General features: G+C 34.6%; 1 protein-coding gene across 5 annotated transcripts in view; it reads right to left on the reverse strand.

Moving 5' to 3' along the window:
• Nucleotides 1–1,072: 1,072 nt before the first annotated feature.
• Nucleotides 1,073–20,664, reverse strand: part of SMAD2 (SMAD family member 2) — a 102,128-nt gene continuing 82,536 nt past the window's right edge. For all 5 annotated transcript variants that reach the window (XM_036874880.1, XM_036874878.1, XM_036874876.1 and 2 more), the window contains 5 exons: nucleotides 15,045–15,098; nucleotides 13,640–13,852; nucleotides 10,416–10,553; nucleotides 10,088–10,232; nucleotides 1,073–6,843 (listed from right to left, as the gene is read on the reverse strand). In XM_036874880.1, coding sequence (XP_036730775.1) covers nucleotides 6,720–6,843; nucleotides 10,088–10,232; nucleotides 10,416–10,553; nucleotides 13,640–13,852; nucleotides 15,045–15,098 — 674 coding nt within the window. In that variant the 3' untranslated portion in view covers nucleotides 1,073–6,719. The remainder of the gene's footprint in view (nucleotides 6,844–10,087; nucleotides 10,233–10,415; nucleotides 10,554–13,639; nucleotides 13,853–15,044; nucleotides 15,099–20,664) is intronic.

The following is a 20,664-nucleotide window of genomic DNA, read 5'->3' on the forward strand; positions in this document are numbered from 1 at the left end:
TTAGGTGAAAACACGCCAACTATTTCCTACATTCTTGTTTCATATATTAACATGAAGACTGCCAACTGGGGCTATTTCCCTCAGATTACAAAGGCCCAGAATTATGTTACTTTTAACTGTGCTCTACCAGAAGGTCTGGCCTTGGGAAAAAATGGCAAAAAAAAAAAAAATTCTCAGATATGAACGTTTTTATTTTGCCTACAAATGCTGTGATCTAGCTCAACAACCACACAACTGCTTTCATCTTAATCTTTATAGTTTTTCTTGTTTTGCTGTCTTGTATAGAAATGGTTAGTGTCACAGTTTCACTATCACTAATAAAAAGATATAAATATTAATGCCTTAAAGGCCAGGGTCAAAACAGCAAAAATGAAGCCTGAGGTAAAGTTGGTCTAAGAAATGACCATTTTGGGTTCTACATTTTGCCAAAAAATAGGGTATTTTTAAAAAATGTAAAAGCCATGCATGTTACCTACTTGCTATGTATGTGATAATTCTTTCTCCTGATTAAAATTAATCTGTGTGTATATTAGTTACATAAAACCAATAAATGACTACATTCTTAATGCAGGTACATACATTCATCAGAAAAGGACCCTAATCGTTTTCACCAACATTTTTTTTTGCTGTTTGAACAATCAAAGAACGTGAATAAAGAGAGTGACAAACAAATATTTTCTTAGGAACTTACTGAGAAAGGAAAATCTCTTTGGAAGAAAAAGACTTTAGTAAGACTTCTATTCCTACAGACAAGTGCTGAGAACTAACTTTATGCCACAGCATTGTAATCGGTAGGACTAACAGAACCAGAAATATGGCAAGTTACCTAGTGACTAACGCTGTAAAACAGCCAAAAGCTTTAAAGCCATAGGGAGAAAGAACAGTCAAGTGTGAAATGAAAAATATGTAATAGTTAAGTACTTTTACAATTCTAAAACTTCACTTTTGTCCTTAAATCAATATATTATGGATTTCATGGTTCAATAAATTAGCATCTTTAATTAGAAAGAGAAAGTAAATCCCTACTCCCCACCCAAAAGAGCAAACTGGAAATTCTATAGAAAGTATGAGCTTTTGTTTTGTTTTGTTTTTTTTAAAGAGGATAGAAGAATATAATTTGGGGGGAAATTTGGTTGGAGAAAAATCTAAAAGTCCTTTGTGTGGAGTTAATGAATCCTCACTCCTAACATCAGTGGTACTATTCTTTCAAAGGGCCCTTACATCTCAATCAATGGTGAAATTTTGGGTCTATTATGGATCTCATGGCAGCAAACCAATTAACACTGAAGTTAACTCAGGCTAATATATACTCTGGTCAGATACTCTGTGACTCAGAAATGGCCCAAAGAACTTTGGAAAATCCATTTCTGTTGAGCACAGCTAAGAAAGTCATCCTGAGGCTACCCTTCAATACAGGAAAACTTGACTTGGTAGTGGTGCTTCCCAGGGTATCTTAAGCAGCAGTCTTATGCCGGGGGGCGGGGGGGAAAGAGCAGGTGTGGCGGACACACAATCTAACATTATTCAAAAAAAAAAAAAGGGTAACCTTAAGCAAGTACCTTCCAGAGACCACTCAGAGCTTTTTTTTTGATGTTCCAGTTATGATTCTTAATTGTCAAGCTGCCTAAAAATGGCATACTAACTGAACCGCCAAATTAGGACCCTGGCAGAATAAAAAATTTACCCTGATGGTCTGTCCATGAAAGGAAAATGTCTGCAAGAAACTTAAATATTTTTTACTGATATGAGATTTAAACAATAGAATCATTGAACACTGTTAAAATGTATGCAAATGACCCCTACTGTTAAGATTTTTCTGGAAGTGTATATGTATATATAAATCCATACATACACATTCTATAATTTATTTCCTACTAAAAAGATTTAAGGCAGTTATGCTATATATAAAGTTAGCTATAATATCCAAGCTAAAACAGTTTCTACTCAAGAAGTTATGTGAACACATTAGACAAGTTCTCATCATAAAAGCTATCATGAGGCTATCTATATCTAGTATAGCTCACATTTCCTGGTTGAGGCTTCAAACATAGGAATTCCACTACAAGAGATAATTTGTCCCTCAATCCCCACACACAAAAGGTAGTCTGAACAGACAAAATATTTATGAAAACTTGAAAAGGAAGATATAAAAGGAATTCAATAGGACTCTGACAACCTCTAGACACCACACACTATCATTATTACTCTTGATTGTACTAAATACAACCACCCAATATGCCCCAAGGTGGAAACAGGGCTAGTATTATGAGGAAATCACTGGCTGCAACTAACTACCGGAAAAGTTCATAATCCTGAACATAATTTACAACAGAATCTGACAATGTATGCTATCGTCACAAAAACATTTAACTGGATAGAATTTCTGAGCCATCTGTAAGATTTAAGTGACTGACCAATCTGAACAACGTCAACCTTCGTGGTGAAGAAATTAGGACCCTGGGATTGAACAGCACCGCCCTTTTTGGTCTTTAGTAAAGTTCAAAGGAGAAACATTCTGATGTATGCAGAAACAACATGGTTGGCAAGGAAGAGGGCAACTAGCAAAACCACTAGGGATACATGTTGTCAAGAGAAGGGAAGGAAGAATAAAATTCAGCTGATGAATATAAAGGACTTAGCAAAATAAAGTTCACGAAGGAAAGAAAATGGGCAATAATGTGTTATGTCTAAACCTCAACGTGTTGCACCAGAGTAAGAGACAAGATCACGGGTTGCTTATGTCCACAGTCTACTTAGTTATCTAAAGAGATACTGGGGAATGGTGGAGGGGTGGCAAACTGTGAAGCTGGAATGTTTAGCTATGAAAGTAAAGGCTGGACATAAAGACAGATGTTAAGTACAGTGAGGATTGTCTTGCGTTACATTACATCCCACCATCAGCCAGACCAGGAGGGCACTGATTATTGAGTAAATGCTCAAAGTGTTTAGTTATTTTAAAAAAAGAAAGATGTTAAAGGTATATTTGGACAATTTTTGGAAGAGGTAGAGAAACCAACTGGGTATATATACTCTTTTATTTGATTTCAACTAGCAAGAGACTAGACGGATTGTTTTTCAAGTTCAAAATCTTAGTCTTGATGAAACTGACAATAAAGGCACAAATAAAGTGAAATTACCAATAAAATAATTTCAACAAAGGAGAATATCTGGCAATGTTTAAAGGACAGATGAACCAAGCAAAACTAGATATGATATGAGGTTTAAAAAAAACCCAGATATTAACAAGTTGCAAATATATACTTAGAATACAGAATAAGAGTACAGAGTAAGAATATATAGCTTTCAAGAAAAATTAGGCAGATTTTCTTCTGGCAAAGTGACAGGTCCTGAGAGAGAAAGTAACCCCACATGACTAAGATGGCTTGAGAGTCAGTACCAAATCCCAGTTATCTTTTTATTACTCAACATCTATCACACTGGGTAGGTAAAGAACAGGCATCAATAAATGTTTATTGAATGAATGTATATCATAATGTACAATTAGCACACTAACTGGTATAGTTCAAATCTAGTCAGGAAAGTCAAACTTTTTTTTAAGCAGTAAAAATTTTTTAAGAAAGAAATCTTTCTATTGGAGTTCCTACGTGGAACTCCAACACAGAATAAAAATGAAGCTGCCACTGGCCAGGCCAAAGTCAGTGGGAATGTCACCAGCCTCCAATTCCCTAAACCAGCCCTAAGGTGTATGTAATCCACTGTGAAAATCACCATTTATCTTAGAAATGTGATAGAAAGCATGATCATTCAGTTCTCATGTTGTTAAACTGAGGAAATTACCAGCACTGTGTAGAAGAAATTCTAAATGATGTTGCTAATCTAAAAAAAGACTAAATTCTACAGAGAGGAGATCTTATCACTTAGAAGAATGAAAACAAACCCTATAAAGGGAAAAAACAATCAGCAAAAATTAGGCTACAGTGGCCAAAATAGAATGCAAAACCAGCATCACATTAAAAAGGAAGGAAGACCATTGAACACACTCATACAAATGTAACCACTGCAACCACAAAGTCAACTGCTTGACAGGTCTAACCGCTGAATACATGGGTGCTTCCAAAGAGGTGAGTCCCAGTTTCATACTGTACAGAAGAATCCCACCATAACTGTAGAGATGTGATCCACTACTGAAATGTTACAGATGGTACTGCTTTGCTTAACATATCAATGCAAGGGCAACTGCCAGGATGTTCTACCACTTTCAAAGTTGTTCTTTACCCCCAGACAAAGAACAGTGTTCCCTAACATCACTACAAGTCCTCTAGTAAGTAAACACTTCCAAAGGGCAGAGCCTCCACATTTCCAACAGGTCTGACAGCAGTAATACCTGGGACATTTACTCTATCCACAGGATGGGCTGTAGAAGTAATAATTATCGGGCAGCAGGACATCTGGAAGCAAGCAGCCAGTCACTACAATGGTGAAAATTTGCCCAAGGCAGAACTGAAGAAAGGGTTGTTCAATTAAATGGTACTGACCTGGTGTAAACTTTTTACAGTAAGGACGTGAGGAAGAGGAAATATTAGTGAGAATGACACATGAAGCAATCTATTACAAAGTAAGGCCACCTTCAACTATTATAAACTGTAGAACTAATCTGATCCTCAAGTTTGGACCTGTGTAGAGGTTTTTGTATAAAGCATAAACACCTAGTAAATTATGAGTTTCCTTTAAAATAAGCCTTTGCATTTGATGCCATTTTCTTTGCCAAGAATGCCTATTTTTCTCTCCACATGGCTTGCTCCTTTCTCACCGAAGTGTTAGCTCAAGCATCACTACCTTACAGAAGCATTCCCCCTGCTATGCTTTATCACAGTACCCTGTTTTATCTCCTTCATAGACAAATAAGCTAATTAAGCATTATAGAATCTGCTATCTCAGCAAAGGCAAGGGCCTTATCTGTCTTGTTCACCTTTACCCAAAGGCTAAGAAAGTTCCTGGCACACGTAACAGGTGAACAATAAATATCTGTTGAATGAATAAAAAATTACTATACCAAGTTTACATGAACACATACATGCATACACAAATATAGAAAAATGGGGAATATCTAATAGAAAACAAGCAATGCTGAAAGTATTGAAAATAACACCTGTAGATAAAGGTGAATATCGTTTCAAAAAACAAGTACCAAAGATAATCTGTCTTTAAAAATATGAAAACTTACTAGAAGGGGACCAGGAGTGGTTACTTTCCATTTCTACTGAGATGCAAACAAGAAATGTTTAAACTGCAATGAGTTAACAATAAACATTAGGATTATCTGCTGCAGGGTGGACTTCCAACAGAGTTTCTGACATCTCCTGTCACTGTAGAGCATAAAGCATGGTTGGTTCTAATAGTCACCACATATTCAGGATTAGTTAAGAACAGCTCAGACTGTAGGTAATTATAAGCTAAAAAACTTGCTAAACTGCTTCTCCCCCAAATTTTAAAATTCAGAATTCATAATTATGTAAAATAACATAGATTGTATAAATTTAATACAACATACCTTAAAAACAGATGGCCTTTACCTGTTGATCATACCTCAGCATTACTTTTCTAGGTATTTTGCTGAAGCAGTTACATTTACAAAAGGTCCATTTCATAATACAATCTGGTAACTAAATCAAAGGAAACTCAACTCAAAGAGCACTAGGTTTGCTATTGAAATATTTTAAAATACCTTTTTAAAGAGTGTTTATATCTATAGACTGAATTTTTAAAAAGGATAAATATATTGAAATAATTGTAGCATATCCCTGAAAATAATTATACTGCCACCTGTGCATTTTTTATGAGGTGTAAAGATAAATCAAAAGACTGCTAGGTTACACAAGTCTATTATCATCTGCTGAAACTGAAATTTGGTATAAGACAAAGGGACTTACTCCATATGATTTGTTACCGTACCCCAGAATTAACTGGTGCTGGCGGTATCAGTGCAACCATTATTGGTGATGGATGTCACGCTACACCGTTTTGGTATCAGGACAAAAGTGGAAATAAATGGAGGAGAGGTTTGGAAAAATTTCCATAAGGTTTTAGCAGTAAGTAAACAAACACAAAAAGAATGAATATTTAAGACCCACTGAACACATTAAGGTCAAGGATTTCAAAAGTTAATCCACTTTTCTTCCCCCAAGAGTTTATTTTTGGTAAAAGGCAGAAAAATTAGTTTTTCTACAAGGGAAATCTGCTTCTAAATGATAATTTGAAAATCTTGATATATATTATATATTAAAAAAGACACACAAAAATAACAAAGAAGTGGGAATAACAGATTAGGTACTGTAACTTTATAAAGGATTGCCTAAATCAAGAAGCAGCACACACACACCTAATTTATGCAAACTAAAAATGTATATAAACAGCACAATACTGTGATACTGGATCATGATACATTACCTGTACACATAACTACTACTGTTATTAATAAACCTTTGGGACACTCAGTTTTATGCCCAACAAGACATCAGTAAGTCTTTAAAATCTTCTCTTCCTCCTTTATGGGAGGGTATTTCTAGACATTAATTTTCCCATCTAATATTCAAACATAGGAAACCGATTCCACAAGGTGCTTTAATTGATGAGACCTCAAGTGCTGTTTTCTCTTGAATTTTTGGATAGTAAACAGTCCACGGGGACCACACACAAATACTATGACAGAAGAGTTGGTACATTAAGTCTTTTGATGGGACTTGACTGGTGACAAAGCTTTATGACATGCTTGAGCAACGCACTGAAGGGGATCCCATCTGAGTTAATACTTTGTCCAACCACTGTAGAGGTCCATTCAGATGAAGTTCAATCCAGCAAGGAGTGCTTGTTACCGTCTGCCTTCTGTTAAAAGAATGCAAGAAAATATTATGAAATTAAAAGAATAACATGGCTATGGAAGAATTTAGATAAATCAAAAGGTTGTATCAATATATACTAAAACCTAGATTCTTTTCTGAACGAGTATCAAGTTTCCATATCTACTATTTTGAAAACTGTTTAATCCTCAAAGTACTTATGTGACTTTTTTTCTTTTAAAGAGAAAAAAAACACTGTTTTCCCCTCAAATTAAAATTAGTAGAGTAACCTTATATTTACCGTCCAAAATGGGACACCTTTAAGAGAGAATGTAGTCACTATAAATAATCACTGCCAGGGCAAGAGACATAAACCAGCACTGTCCCAAGCAAACCAGAATATATAAAGTCACCCTACTTATTAATCATCCACAGAATAGAAGATACTCAAATAGCAAATGAAGTCCAAATGGAACAGGATTCAAATTTAAAGTATATCAAAACAAAAGAGAATTCTGACCCAAGCTTATCACAGAATGTTAAGAGTTGGGGTTCAACTTTTCCCTGACAAAGCCAACAACCAACATCCCTTTTAGCAAAATCATGCAGGCTTTTTAATAAGAAACACCTTTAGTACTTCAAAGAAAATGAGCTACCCTCTGGGAATCACAATTGTTCAATGACATCCTGTCACTTCCACATACTGATTTTAGTTCTTATTTATTATACACAATAAGTCAGTAAGTCTGCTTGCTTCTTCAACATGACAGCCCTTCAAACATGAGAAAAGGCCATTATCAACTCTTCACCTCCATGTGACACATGCTCAGTATAATTTAAAACTGTATTTCAAAGGATGTGGTTTTCTGTAGCAGATGGTGTCAGTGCCCCACTATACCCTTCAGATTTTCAGTGTTCTCTAGCCAATTTCCAATTGTAGGCATCTGCATTTCTGTGCCTGAGAACTTCTCTGCTCTGTCCACATATATAGCAGATCAGAAGTGCCAGGAAATTAACATCCCCAGGAACAGACCTCAAGCAATGACACAGGAATTGGCATTTAAATGTCCAGTTTCCCTTCTCTCTAGGTGGGATAATTCTGTGTGCTCTTTACTGTTTTCCAAAGTTTTCCTAAGGGAATAGCTCTAGTGACCCACCCACTAGAGTAGATGGGTTAAGAATGGTACTGGCTGCCTTTCCTCCCTCCCTCTTTTCCCTACTTCCTCCTTCCTGACCAGTGTTCCCTCCATTTCCTGAATAAACTTCTTGCATGCAAACCCTTGTCTCAGGGTCTGAGACACACATTATGTGTCCCCCACCTGTTAATTCACTTCAGTACTAATTCACTTAACTGAGACATATTTCTCAATTAACTATGAATTCTTTACACATCTATATTTCCTGCTTACTACATGTCCTGATTTTTATGCTAAGCAATCAAGCTGGCACTAAAGAAACTAAAAAATAAGTTTTAGAAATCCAACCATTAGATCTATCTCCTTAGCACCAGTGTCATTAAGGATAAAAGGTTCCACAGTTCACAGATTTATGGGTATTTGATTTATTTTGATCTGTAAATGTTAAAGGAAACTACTTTATTATCCAAAGTAGATGTACCTGATTCCATTATCCATGAAAACATACTGTATATTACTGCTTCTCATACAGATTTTAAATTAGCTCTGGGTTAAAGAACAGCACAGTCCACAGTGAATGAAGGGCAGTATCTCTCTCTACCAATCAAAACTGGTCTTAACAGGAGACCCACAGATACACATGGAATTCTCCCTGACCTATGCAATTCATATTTAATTCCACTGAATTTCTACCATGTTCTTCAACATTATGATCTTTTGAAGAGAAAAAAAAATGTCTGACCTAATAAATTGGTATCTGATGGTACTATCTGAATCTAATTTTAATATCAACTCAATCCAAGTCCAAAGGGAAAATGAAGCTCAGCATTCTTTAAAGTTATCACATCTCAAAGGGGAAATGATTAAAACAAAAGAGAGCTACAGCAAAGTCAAAAAGTGAACTCTTCTACTAACATAACTTGGACAAAATAGTGACAAGTCTTCATTCTAGGATATACATATATAACACATAATATATTTTTACAAAAGTACTCAAACCAGTAGATCTCAAATCTCACCATCACAAAAGTCATACACCTCACAAAACTTAAGACAGGGAATCAAGCTCAAATGCAATGAAATAAATTCTGAAGAAGGGCCCAAACTGCTGAATGAAACAGGAGTACTATTACTATTCTATATGAATATCTTCTTAAGCAGACATTCAGACAGTAAGTAATGTGAACTGAAGAAAGACTAAGTATTTTACTTATACTTTCATTCTTTAATATGCTGATGAAGTATTCCCTATCTTTGCTGTGGAATCCAATCAATTGTTTAATTTATCAATGGCGTAATCTATCTTATCCCTTGATGACAGATTAGCTTTGGTAAAACTCAATTACGTAACTGCTACTTACTATCCTTAGAGAAGAGGTTAAGAGTCAAGGAGAGTTTTCCTCAAGTCCCGTCTCTACCACTTAGAATGTGTCCTTGGGCAAACTATCAAATCTTTTCTAAGCCTATTTCCAAATAAACATTAGTTTGGACAATTTTTTACCTTAGAAAGATTGCAACCTTATAAAGAAAGGATAAAAATAGCAACAGTAATTCTTAGCCATGTTGAAAGGCGTGAGATACTGCACCTAAAACACAGCACAGTGCCTGGCACCTAACAAGTACTCCCTTCTATTACTGAATGAAGTTCCACCTTTTACCCTTATACTGAAGTTGTCTCAACTTATTTGTCCAGCCTTATTCTTCTTTACTTTCTATACTCCAGTCAAACTGAACTGTACTCTACTGCCAGGATCATCACTTTCCACCCCACAAACCTGTGACTACTGAAATCCTAGGCATCTTTCAGAACCCAGACCCTGTGTCATCACTACCTCCCCCAGCCCCAGCGAAACATCTCTTTCCATGAACTGACATAAGCCTTCCAATATGCCATTTATGGTACTTAACACTCTGCATTCTGTTACAGTACCCATCCATACATGTTTTAATTCTTTGTTCCATAATGCCAGCACAGGAATTTGCAATAGTTTTGAATCCAGAGGCCCCCAACTTTCTTTTGTTATTTTACATAAAGATCTGCTAACTCTATAAACCTCAAGGAAAATAAATACACATGAACTTCAGAAGATACAAAGAATGAAAGAAAAAAGAATTACGTTGTGGAAATTTAAGAACCAAATATGTATTTCATACCGGTATTCTGCTCCCCACCCTTTCACAAAACTCATTCTTATGGTGCACATTCTAGTTAGCTGATACACGGCTTCAAAACCCTGATTAACGGACTGAGCCAGAAGAGCAGCAAATTCCTGGTTGTTGAAGATCTTCAGGTTACAGCCTACGATTGAGAAAAAGATTTAAAAATTATGTAAAAAGAATATTACTATTAGAAAATCATTTTAAAAGGGCTACAGATATTAGAATATGAGCATGCAAATCATCTCCTGATTCCTAAAAGTAATAGCAAAGAAAAACTCAGCAAGTTGATACAATAGGTTTATTTACATTGTTGTATCCATACCTGGTGGAATTTTACACACTGTTGCAGGGTGCCAGCCGTATCTCTGATTACAATTGGGGCTCTGCACAAAGATTGCACTATCACTTAGGCACTCAGCAAAAACTTCCCCGCCTATGTAATATAAGCGCACTCCTCTTCCTAAAACAAAATATATATGGAATTAGTTTTACAACATTTACTATTTCAGCATGACTTTCAAAGAGTCTTCTCAGAGGATAGTAAAATGACATAAAGTATTTTGATGACTTTTTCCATAGCTATGCTTTTCTGAAATCTAACTTTGAAACATACCACTGTACACTTTTCCAAGTATTTTTTAAAAATGATTTTATTGATTTGTAAAGATAGTACATGCTTATCAAAAATACTTAAGCAATGCAGAAAAGTGAATGGATAGCAAAATAAAGAATTTCATACAAATTATAGTTATTTCTAAATAAATAAAAGAATTCATTTGAAGGAATTAACTAATGTCTGGATTAATATGCCTTTATTATAATAAACAGTATTTCTTTAAAGAGCCCACTATGGTTAAGAAAAAAGGTAATAGGGCTTCCCTGGTGGCGCAGTGGTTGAGAATCTGCTGCTAATGCAGGGGACACGGGTTCGAGCCCTGGTCTGGGAAGATCCCACATGCCACGGAGCAACTAGGCCCGTGAGCCACAACTACTGAGCCTGCGCGTCTGGAGCCTGTGTTCCGCAACAAGAGAGGCCGCGACAGTGAGAGGCCCGCGCACCGCGATGAAGAGTGGCCCCCGCTTGCCACAACTGGAGAAAGCCCTCGCACAGAAACGAAGACCCAACACAGCCAAAAATTAAAAAAAAAAAAAAAAAAAAAAAAAAAAAAAAAAAAAAAAAGGTAATAAAAATTATCAAGAGGTTAGAGTCATCTGCCCCTTTTGAAACTATATATATTATGGGGGCAACCAGCTCCCTATTTATATAAGCAGAATTAGATAAGAAAAAATTATATTGGGAGATTTTAATATACCTCTTTCAGAATTTGACAGATCAAATATATACAAAATATTAGCAGATCAAATATACATAAAATATTAGCAATACAAAGATTAAAGAAAAAATTGTGAAAAGCAGAATTCTAAGATAGCACTTAAGATTCTCACCCTGGTGTATTTATCTTCTCAATTATTCAATCAAACACTAATCTACATATGCTTAAAGGGATTTTTCGGATGTAATTAAGTTCTCAAATCAACTGACCATAAGAAACTAAGACTACCTTTGGTGGGCCTGACTTAATCAGGTGACAGCCCTTAAAAGGGACTGGGCTGGCCCTGGTGAAAGTGATTCAAAGTGTGAGCAACAGGAATTCAACACAACAGAGTCTTCACTGCTGACTGTGAAGATGGAGGGGGCCACGCAGGTGGCCTCTAGTTGCTGATAGCAGCCTCTAGCTTACAATCTGCAGGAAATGGGGATCTCAGTGCCACAACTTCAAGGAAGTGAACTCTGCAATAATCACCTGTGAGCTTGGAAAAGGACCTCAAGCTTCAGATGAGAACACAGCCCAGCTGACCCTTTGATTTCCCTTTGTGAGACCCTGAGGAGACTCCTAACCCACAAAAACTGTGACACAGTAAATTTGTGTGGTTTTAGGCTGGTAAATGTGTGGTAATATGTTATGCAGCAAAAGAAAATTAATATAAACCAACAAGCCAGATTTACTACATAAATATGGAACCTGGTGCCCTGTTCTCTTAATGACTACAGAATACTTATATAAAAAATAAAGTTGTTCACTTGACCATTAGGAAAACATTAAGTCCAAAAAGTAGAGATTTTTCAGGCTATAGTTTCTGATCAAAAGCACCCAATAAACTAGAAATCAAAAGTAAAAAGAGATGATCCAATAATTACAGCAATCTAAAATTTTGTACAGAAGTAAATAAGGTAGGGTAAACGTTTTGTTAAATTTTTATGCAGAGTCCTAATTAGAACATGGAAAATTCAGAACTGTTTTAGTTAAAAGAGGGCAGATATTCAGAGGCCTTCCTCACCTATAAGATACCTGAGTACCTTAGAAAGATTATATAAAATTTATACATCAAGCAAGATTTGAGAAATTCCACATGGAGCCAACTAACAGACCTCTGAAGTCACTAGTACTTGCAATATCACACTGACTCTTTAGTGATCAGCATTATTTCTCATACGAGTGACGGTTAATTAAATGAACAGAAGCTAATTATTATTAAAAGAAGTTACTTTAAGGTGATGAGAACTATGTTCAGTTATTTTTGTGGCGCTCAAACTATTTTTTACGTCATTGTCAAAAAAATACTGATGACCCAAAGAGTTGTTGTTTATGTGGATTACATCTATGCAAACTTACCATATTATGTGTGAAAACTGAGATTCAAAAAAATTTATTAATTCATTTGAAAATCAAAATAATAAACCCACTACATATTAACATAAACAAGTTTATGAAAAATAACTATTTTGCAAACCAAAGAAAAAATCAGTGAGAAGAGTAGCAATGTTCTATATTTTTGCAAATATCCTTAATGTCTGGCTTAAGAGAAGACAGTAGAATTCTCATCAGAGTCTACGTTTAATTCCTTGCAAAATCATAAGCCTTGTAAGCCTCTGGAATACTTCACTGTACAGTCAAGAGAGAACGAGAGTGAAAATGGCAAACAGCATCTTAGTACCACTGTGAAAATTGTTTTCACCTCACCAACTTGCTGAAAGGGTGCCTGGGATTACCACATTTTCAGATTCTATGAATTATTTTTGAACAAATTAAATGGTAGTTCTTGTTTTAGATATCCTGCTTCAGATTAATAGTGTGCAGATCTGATATATGAATTCACTGAAAGGGGGAAAAAACTAGGAGACGTAAACAAACCGAAAAAAAAAAATTCATGATTTGTTAAAATTACATCCCTAAAATCTGAACATGACAATTTTATGACTGGTAGAGGCTCAGCAGAGTAAAGTTATTTTAACACGTATTTATTGAAGGACTTCCCAGTATTGAGGGTGCCAAATTAACAGAAGCTCAAGATAAAAGTTCGCAGATGGAATGATCACCAGGATCTACTAAAAGCTGTGAAGCTGTGCACTTAAACATGACTGCCCTTAAGGTGAGAGAGAGAAGGCAGGCTTTTTTGCACACAATCTCTTGATGTGGTAAACCACATAATGCTCACATTATGAGTATATGGCATTGGTTTTTCACATAAGGAAAAAAAACATACCTATATGTCTTCTTGTCATTTCTACTGTAGCATTTCTGTTGACGTTAGAGAGTAAACCTAGGCAGAACCTCTCTGAATTTGATGGATCTGTGAAGCCGTCTACGGTGAGTGAGGGCTGTGATGCATGGAAGGTCTCTCCAACCCTCTGGTTTAATTCATAATACGCTATTGAACACCAAAATGCAGGTTCTGAGTAAGTAACAGGCTGCAAATCTGGGGCAGAAAAAACAAACACATAAAAGAAATGTGTGTGAATAATTCAAGCCACCTCAAGCCAAGAATAGACTGAATATCATCACTTTTACATGTTCTATGCCAGCCTACACCGGCAACAGCCCAGGAAACAGACTTAACATCTACATCACGAACTCCAGATTCCAAAGATCACTCCGGATTTTCAATTTCTCAAATTTCCCCTATCTCATTAAGTTATTCTAATCTTCAAACAGCTTTCTTAGACTTTATGGTGAATCATTTATTCCAACAGTAGTTTTACCCTGCTTGTGCCACAGTCAATTTGCATTATAAAGTTAATTTTGGCTAGGACAGAGTAGAACAAAGCTGAAGCAAGGATTAATGAGTCAAAAGCCACAGGGGAAAAAAAAATGTCATGATAGGATACAAAATATGACATATATTTGACATTTGTCTATTTTAACATGAGATTCTCACTGAGTTACCCTAGTTACAAAAATAGAAAACCCAAATATACACAAGAAACAGAAAGTAATAAAACATACAAAAAAAAAGAAAACATACAGCATGCAAGTGGAAACAGAATATAAATCAAAAGAATCTACATATTTCATGAGAAAACGAGGATCACATGTATTAAAGTGTTGTAATTTTGATTAAAATTCATCATAAGCAATATCATGGGGAAAAAATGACAATTTTGTAGAATAAATTCCAATGTGTAGAAACTGAAAAGAAATCGTGAAATAGGTAAAATGAAGACCAAGAATAAACTACAGACCGTATATACATGTATATACGTATGTATTAGCTATCACATATATATAATCTCCCATACTACATGTACATATGTGAGTGATATATGTCTATATATATTTATACACACATCTCATATGAATAATTGCTATTATAAAATATATCAAAAACTAAATATATACATAAAAATCTAGCCATATAAGAAAATTTTTCATGAATAATGAATATGATTTCCATGAATAAAAAGATTATTAACTTCTTATATGTGCCGGGAGAAAAGAGTTGTAGTAATATCGAGGCACATTATCAGTATCATTTTTAGAAAGCACTAATTTGAACAATCATTTGATTATTCACTGGGATCTCTTTCTCATATATATGGAAAATAATTACCAGAAAGGACATTTAATTAAAAAGGTATAAAAACAGTAGGGGAAAAGTATTTGCAACTTACCCAAACTATGATTAACAGGGGAAAGAGTAGTAGGAGACAGTTCTGCTGGAGATCCTGAAACAAAAGATTCAATTTTAAAACAGCTGTAAAAGTACTTCCATAAGTTCTGACCAAATAATAATAAAATTGATTGTATCTGGTTGTAATGGTCACAGATAATACAGATAATTTACATACCAAGAATTCAAAATATACAACTGCTTAATGGAAGTTTAATTTTGGAAGCTTCAATACATAAAAGATACAAAAAAGTCCTGGCTTCAAGCTACCCTCTTCCAAAGGCATCCCATGTTGCCAGTTCTTTGTGTACCTTTCCAGAAATATTCTTCAAACCATATAAGCAAATATATTGTGTTCTGTGCCTCCTGCTTTTTATGTACAAATGGTAACACAGTTCTGAACTTTGCTTTTATTATTACTTATTCTATCAGAGATGTTGACATCTTTCCCTTTTACTTACGTATCTATTTATCCATCCATCTATCCATCTATTAGCTGCATAACATTACATTATGGAATATTATGATCCCATATTGATGGATATTCAGGTTATCTTCAATCTTTTGCTTTAAGAACCAAGATTCTAATAACTAATCTCACAAGTATGCATATTCTCAATTGTATCTGAAGGGTAGGCTCTAAAAGAGAAACTGCCAAATCAAAGGGTTGTCCATCTGTAATTTGATAAATTTTGCCAAAATTGGCATCTATAGAGGTTGTACCGGTTTACATTCCCAGTAACAACATAAATAGGGGAGGCTCATGTGCTATTGTTGATAAGTAAGAACAAGGTCTTAACAAGTATAGTTTTAATTTGTATTTCTCTTATAAATGACATTGAGCAGTTGTATACTTGTTTATATTTTATTTCCTTCCTGTGAATAGTCTGTTTTTTTCTTTTGCTCAATTTTCTATTGTGGTGTTGATCACTTTTCTCACTGATTTACAGAAGGCTCTTTATGTTTTAGTGATATTAGTCTTTTCATGGTATGGGATGCAAATATTTGGTCATCTGGCTTATGATTCTTCATCCCAATTTTGATTAAGCAGTGTCAAAAAAACTTTTATGTGATATAATTTATCAATCATTTTGGGGTATGTCACATTTTGATAAAACAGTGGTGATAGCAGAAATTCTTGGCTTACTCTTAACTTTAAGGAACTACTTCTAGTATTTGCCCATTAAGTATGATGCTGGCTGTGAGGATGAGAGAGAGAAAATTCTTTATTTAGGAATTGTGCATCAATAATCGTAAGCAATACTGGTCTGTAGATCTATGTTGCAAGCACAAATATTACGCTGTCTCATAAAGACAAGCTAAAAGGTTTAAGTCTTTTCTATGCTCTGTAACAGTTTATTTAAACTACTTAGCATTGGAATAACATATTCTTTAATATTTCAGTAGAATTCCCATGTGAAATTCTTTGCAGTTAAAAATTTTCTAGGGTTTATTCTAAGACACTTCTCTATTTCTTCTATGAAGGTTGACTGTTCAGACAGCTCTATTTCCTGGAGTCAGTTTCAGTAAATTATATTTTCTTAGAAAAGTATTCATTTCTTCCAGTTTTAGGTAAACTGGCTAAATCTAATCAAGAAAATAAGGGAGGAGGGGGCACAAACACATAAAATAAGAAAAAGAAGGAAGAACCACAGACACAAGAAAAACAGTGACTGAGAGATTACTTCACTCAATTTCATGCAACTAAATTTTAAAACATATTTGTTGTAAACTGTTGTTAAGTAATCATATTATAATTGTAGGATAAATTTTGTTTTCTTATCATTATTCTCTACATATTTTGAGAATGTTACCCAAAAAAGCATGACTTACAGCTCCCAAGCTTTAAAAATATAGCAATGGCATAGATGTAGAATAAGGTCAGATGCCCCCTGTAGACCTCTCCCCTCTCCACACTATAACCATGACCTAAAATACCAGGCAACACAGGTGAAACAGCAATTCCCACATAAACTAATGAATCAAAAATAAAGAACAGGTGATAATGATTTTTGAGAAGACAGAACAGCCTTCCATAACAAAGTTCTTATGTTCTTTTTTTATTCCTCAGTTTGAAAAATCTGTTGGCAAGTCACAACAGGTACAGCTATGAAAGGTCAAAATATATTTAGAACAATGAACTAAAACTCACTGCTGTTTCCTGAAGCTGAGATAAAATAAACAAAGCCACTATTAGAAATGGAGGAAACTGCCCAATTTTTCATATCTTTTAACTGTTTACTCCCTCTATTAAATACTTGTAAGACGTGACCAGTAGAGTCACAGTTCATTAGTTTAGACTAAAAGGAGTCCAGTCAGATGTGATAAAAGTTACAACTATATATTATGAAAAGAAAAGTTGATTATAATCATATATAAAATTTTTAGAACTTAAATTAAGCTAAAAATGTATTAGCTAACAGAACTTTCTAGAAACTTTTTTCTTGAACAGAGCCAGGTAAAATGAGGATTAACCTATTAGTTATTCGTATATACATGCTTCTACTGAAGTCTGGAACTTCCAGTTATGAGAAGTAATAATCTCACTATTTAAAGCTAGTTTATATTACTTGCAGTTAAAACATCTAGAGAAACCCTTGTGCACGTAACCTTGCATACAAGTTCGCAGATATTTGTAGGATACATTTTTTCAACAAGGAAATATTAGATCAAAAGGAACGTGAGGTTAAACTTTTATAAGTACCAAAGTACCTTCCCAAAATGTTTAGACCCACCAACAATTTATGAGCTAGTGTTTCTTCATGCCATGTCACTACCTTCTGACATATAACAACTTGAAAGGTTTAAATGGGGCAACTCTGATTTTTTAAAATTTTACTTATTTTTATTTTGTTATAAATAGTGCACTCATGTTCTTCATGTCCCTTTTCTATTAACTACTGTCTTTTTCCTCTTTATTTGTAGGTTTTAAATTTAGAAATCAGTTATTAGGCTTGTCATACATTTACAAATACTTCCCCAAGTTTTTTTGGTTTGTTTTGGTAGGTCTTTCAAGGTAAAAAAAATTTTGTATAACATTATTTTTTAGAGTTTTAGGTTCACAGCAAAATTAAGCATAATGTACAAGAGTTCCCATATACCCATGTACACATACATGTATAACCTCGCCTGCCATCAGTGTCGCGTGCCACAACGTACATTTATTGTAACTGAGGAACCTACATAGACATCATTTTCACTCGAAGCCCATAATTTACATTAGGGTTCATCCTTGGTGCTGTACATTCTACAAATTTTGACAAATGTATAATGACATGTATTCACCATTGTAGTATCATACCAAATAGTTACACTTCCCTAAAAATCTTCCGTGCTTACCTGTTCATCCTTCCCTGCCCTCTAGCCCCTAGCAATCACTGATCTTTTTACTGTCTCTATAGTTGTTTGTGCCTTTTCTGGAACATCACATAGCTGAAATCATAAAGTATATAGTCTTCTCAGACTGGTTTCTTTGACTTGTAATATGCATTTAAGGTTCCATGTATTTTCATGCCTTTATTTAGCAGTTTTCATTTTAGCACTGAATAACATTCCATTGTCTGGATATGCCACAGTTTATTCATTCACTTACTGAAGGACATCTTGGTTGCTTCCAAGTTTTGGCAATTATGAATAAAGCCACTATAAACATCCATGTGCAAGTTTCTGTGTGTACATAAATTTTCAACTATTTTAGGTGAATACTAAGGAGCATGACTGCTGATCGCATGGTTAAGAGTATGTTTAGCTTTGTAAGAGTCTGCCAATCTGTCTTCCAAAGTGGCTGTACCATTCATTTTGCATTCCCATCAGCAATGATCTTGCTGCTCCACATCCTTGCCAGAATTCATATTTTGAACATTCTAACAGGTGTGCAGTGGTAACATTTTCAATTTTATATATTCAAATTTATCAACCTTTTCTTCTATGGTTTTATATGTTGCATAGTTCTTGCTCAGATTATTTAAAAAATTCTTCAACACATGTCCTAGAAATTAGTCTCATTTTTTAATTTAAGCGTTTTCTCCAAATGGAATTCATTTTGGTATGAGATGTTACATGTTTAGTATCTATTTTATAACTTTTTGAGAAATATTAAAATTACTTTGAATTTCTTGAGCAAAATTAATGGCAAAGAAATGTATATTTTACTTTTAGAAGTTTCAGTGTGTTAACTAACCATAAGTTATTATCATTCAAATAAGAAAATAAAAATAGACTTATTCTTTCAAAAGGCATATATGGAAGGACAGGAAAGTTAAAGGCCTTAAAATCATTTAGTTTTATCTTTGCATTCATATTACAGAGATAATCCCGAAGAACTAAAATTATCTACGATTTTGTTTTTATACCAAAAAAGGCTTAAACATATGCTTTAAAAAAATCTCATTTACTGAATACACAGACGAATCACATTCACAAACCCTTCAAAAAACTGAGAATCATGATGGATTATTCCTTCAACCATATCCCTACTTAATCACCAAACAAGTCTTACCTCAGCAATATATTGCAAAAGCTGGCATTTCTCCCCATGTCATCTGAAACGAGCCAGAGGAAGTCTAGTGCAGTAGTTAAGAACAGAATTTCTAGAATCTGAGATCCTAGGTGCAAATTCCTCTGTCACTTTCTACCTATCTTTCTATGATGTTCATTGCAGTACTGTTTTTTATGAATTATATATAATGTTTAAAGTTTCTTGTTTTACCTGTTTAATTTTTTATAATGAACATCCACTTGTTGCATAATTCAAAATGTTGCAACATAATTTTAACCTGTAAAATACTGTTTAACTTTTATTTGACATAGAATGGTAAAAATATGAGATTAAGCAAAAATAAAAGAAATAGGTACTATGTCAATTCCAGTTTAAAAATACATACTTCCTTCATGTTTCTTTATTATGTTCTATGTATTTCCAAATTTTCTACAAGCATGAATTATGTTCATAATGAGAATACAGTTGCTCTTCTGTTTTTATTAGTACCTTCTATAGGGTTCCCCTTATGGTTAGAATGTAGAAGACTGTTGGAAAAAACCTTGCTCCTACAATAAGAAAATATCAGAAACACTAAAAAAAATTATATTTTTTACCAAAAAGTGACCCAAAAACTGTAGATCCATTTAAGTCTAAGTGAAGTAGTTTAGAGAAGGATGAGCTCCTCCTATTTAAGTAGAGAGTGGTAACCATTTTCATTGCTGGGAGTATCTGACAAGTTAGGACATAGACACATGTAGGATTGTACTTGCCAAAGGAGAAACTGGCTGAAATTTTAATGGCCACACACTGGCAACTGGAATCTGAGAAGCCCAACCACAGACACAGTCTTCTTCATTAGACAATTCTAACCCTCATGTCTTTAGCTGAGTAGTACATGGTAGCACAGGAAGTTTCAGGCAAAGGCTGCAAAGCAGTGAGAGATCCTACAGTCTCACCATACTCATATCTGAAAGACCTGCTGAGGTAGGGGACTGCCCTTCCTTCAGACCTGAGGTGATTTGATGTCAAGGATTAAATCATCACCTATTCAACTCAACTCCTAATATATGGAAGAGATTAGATCCCCAACTTAGCAACCAGAGAAAGAAAAGGGTGAGTCTTTCATAAGGAAAATATTATC

Source organism: Balaenoptera musculus, chromosome 14 (genome assembly GCF_009873245.2).
Source record: "Balaenoptera musculus isolate JJ_BM4_2016_0621 chromosome 14, mBalMus1.pri.v3, whole genome shotgun sequence".
Taxonomy (NCBI): domain Eukaryota; kingdom Metazoa; phylum Chordata; class Mammalia; order Artiodactyla; family Balaenopteridae; genus Balaenoptera; species Balaenoptera musculus.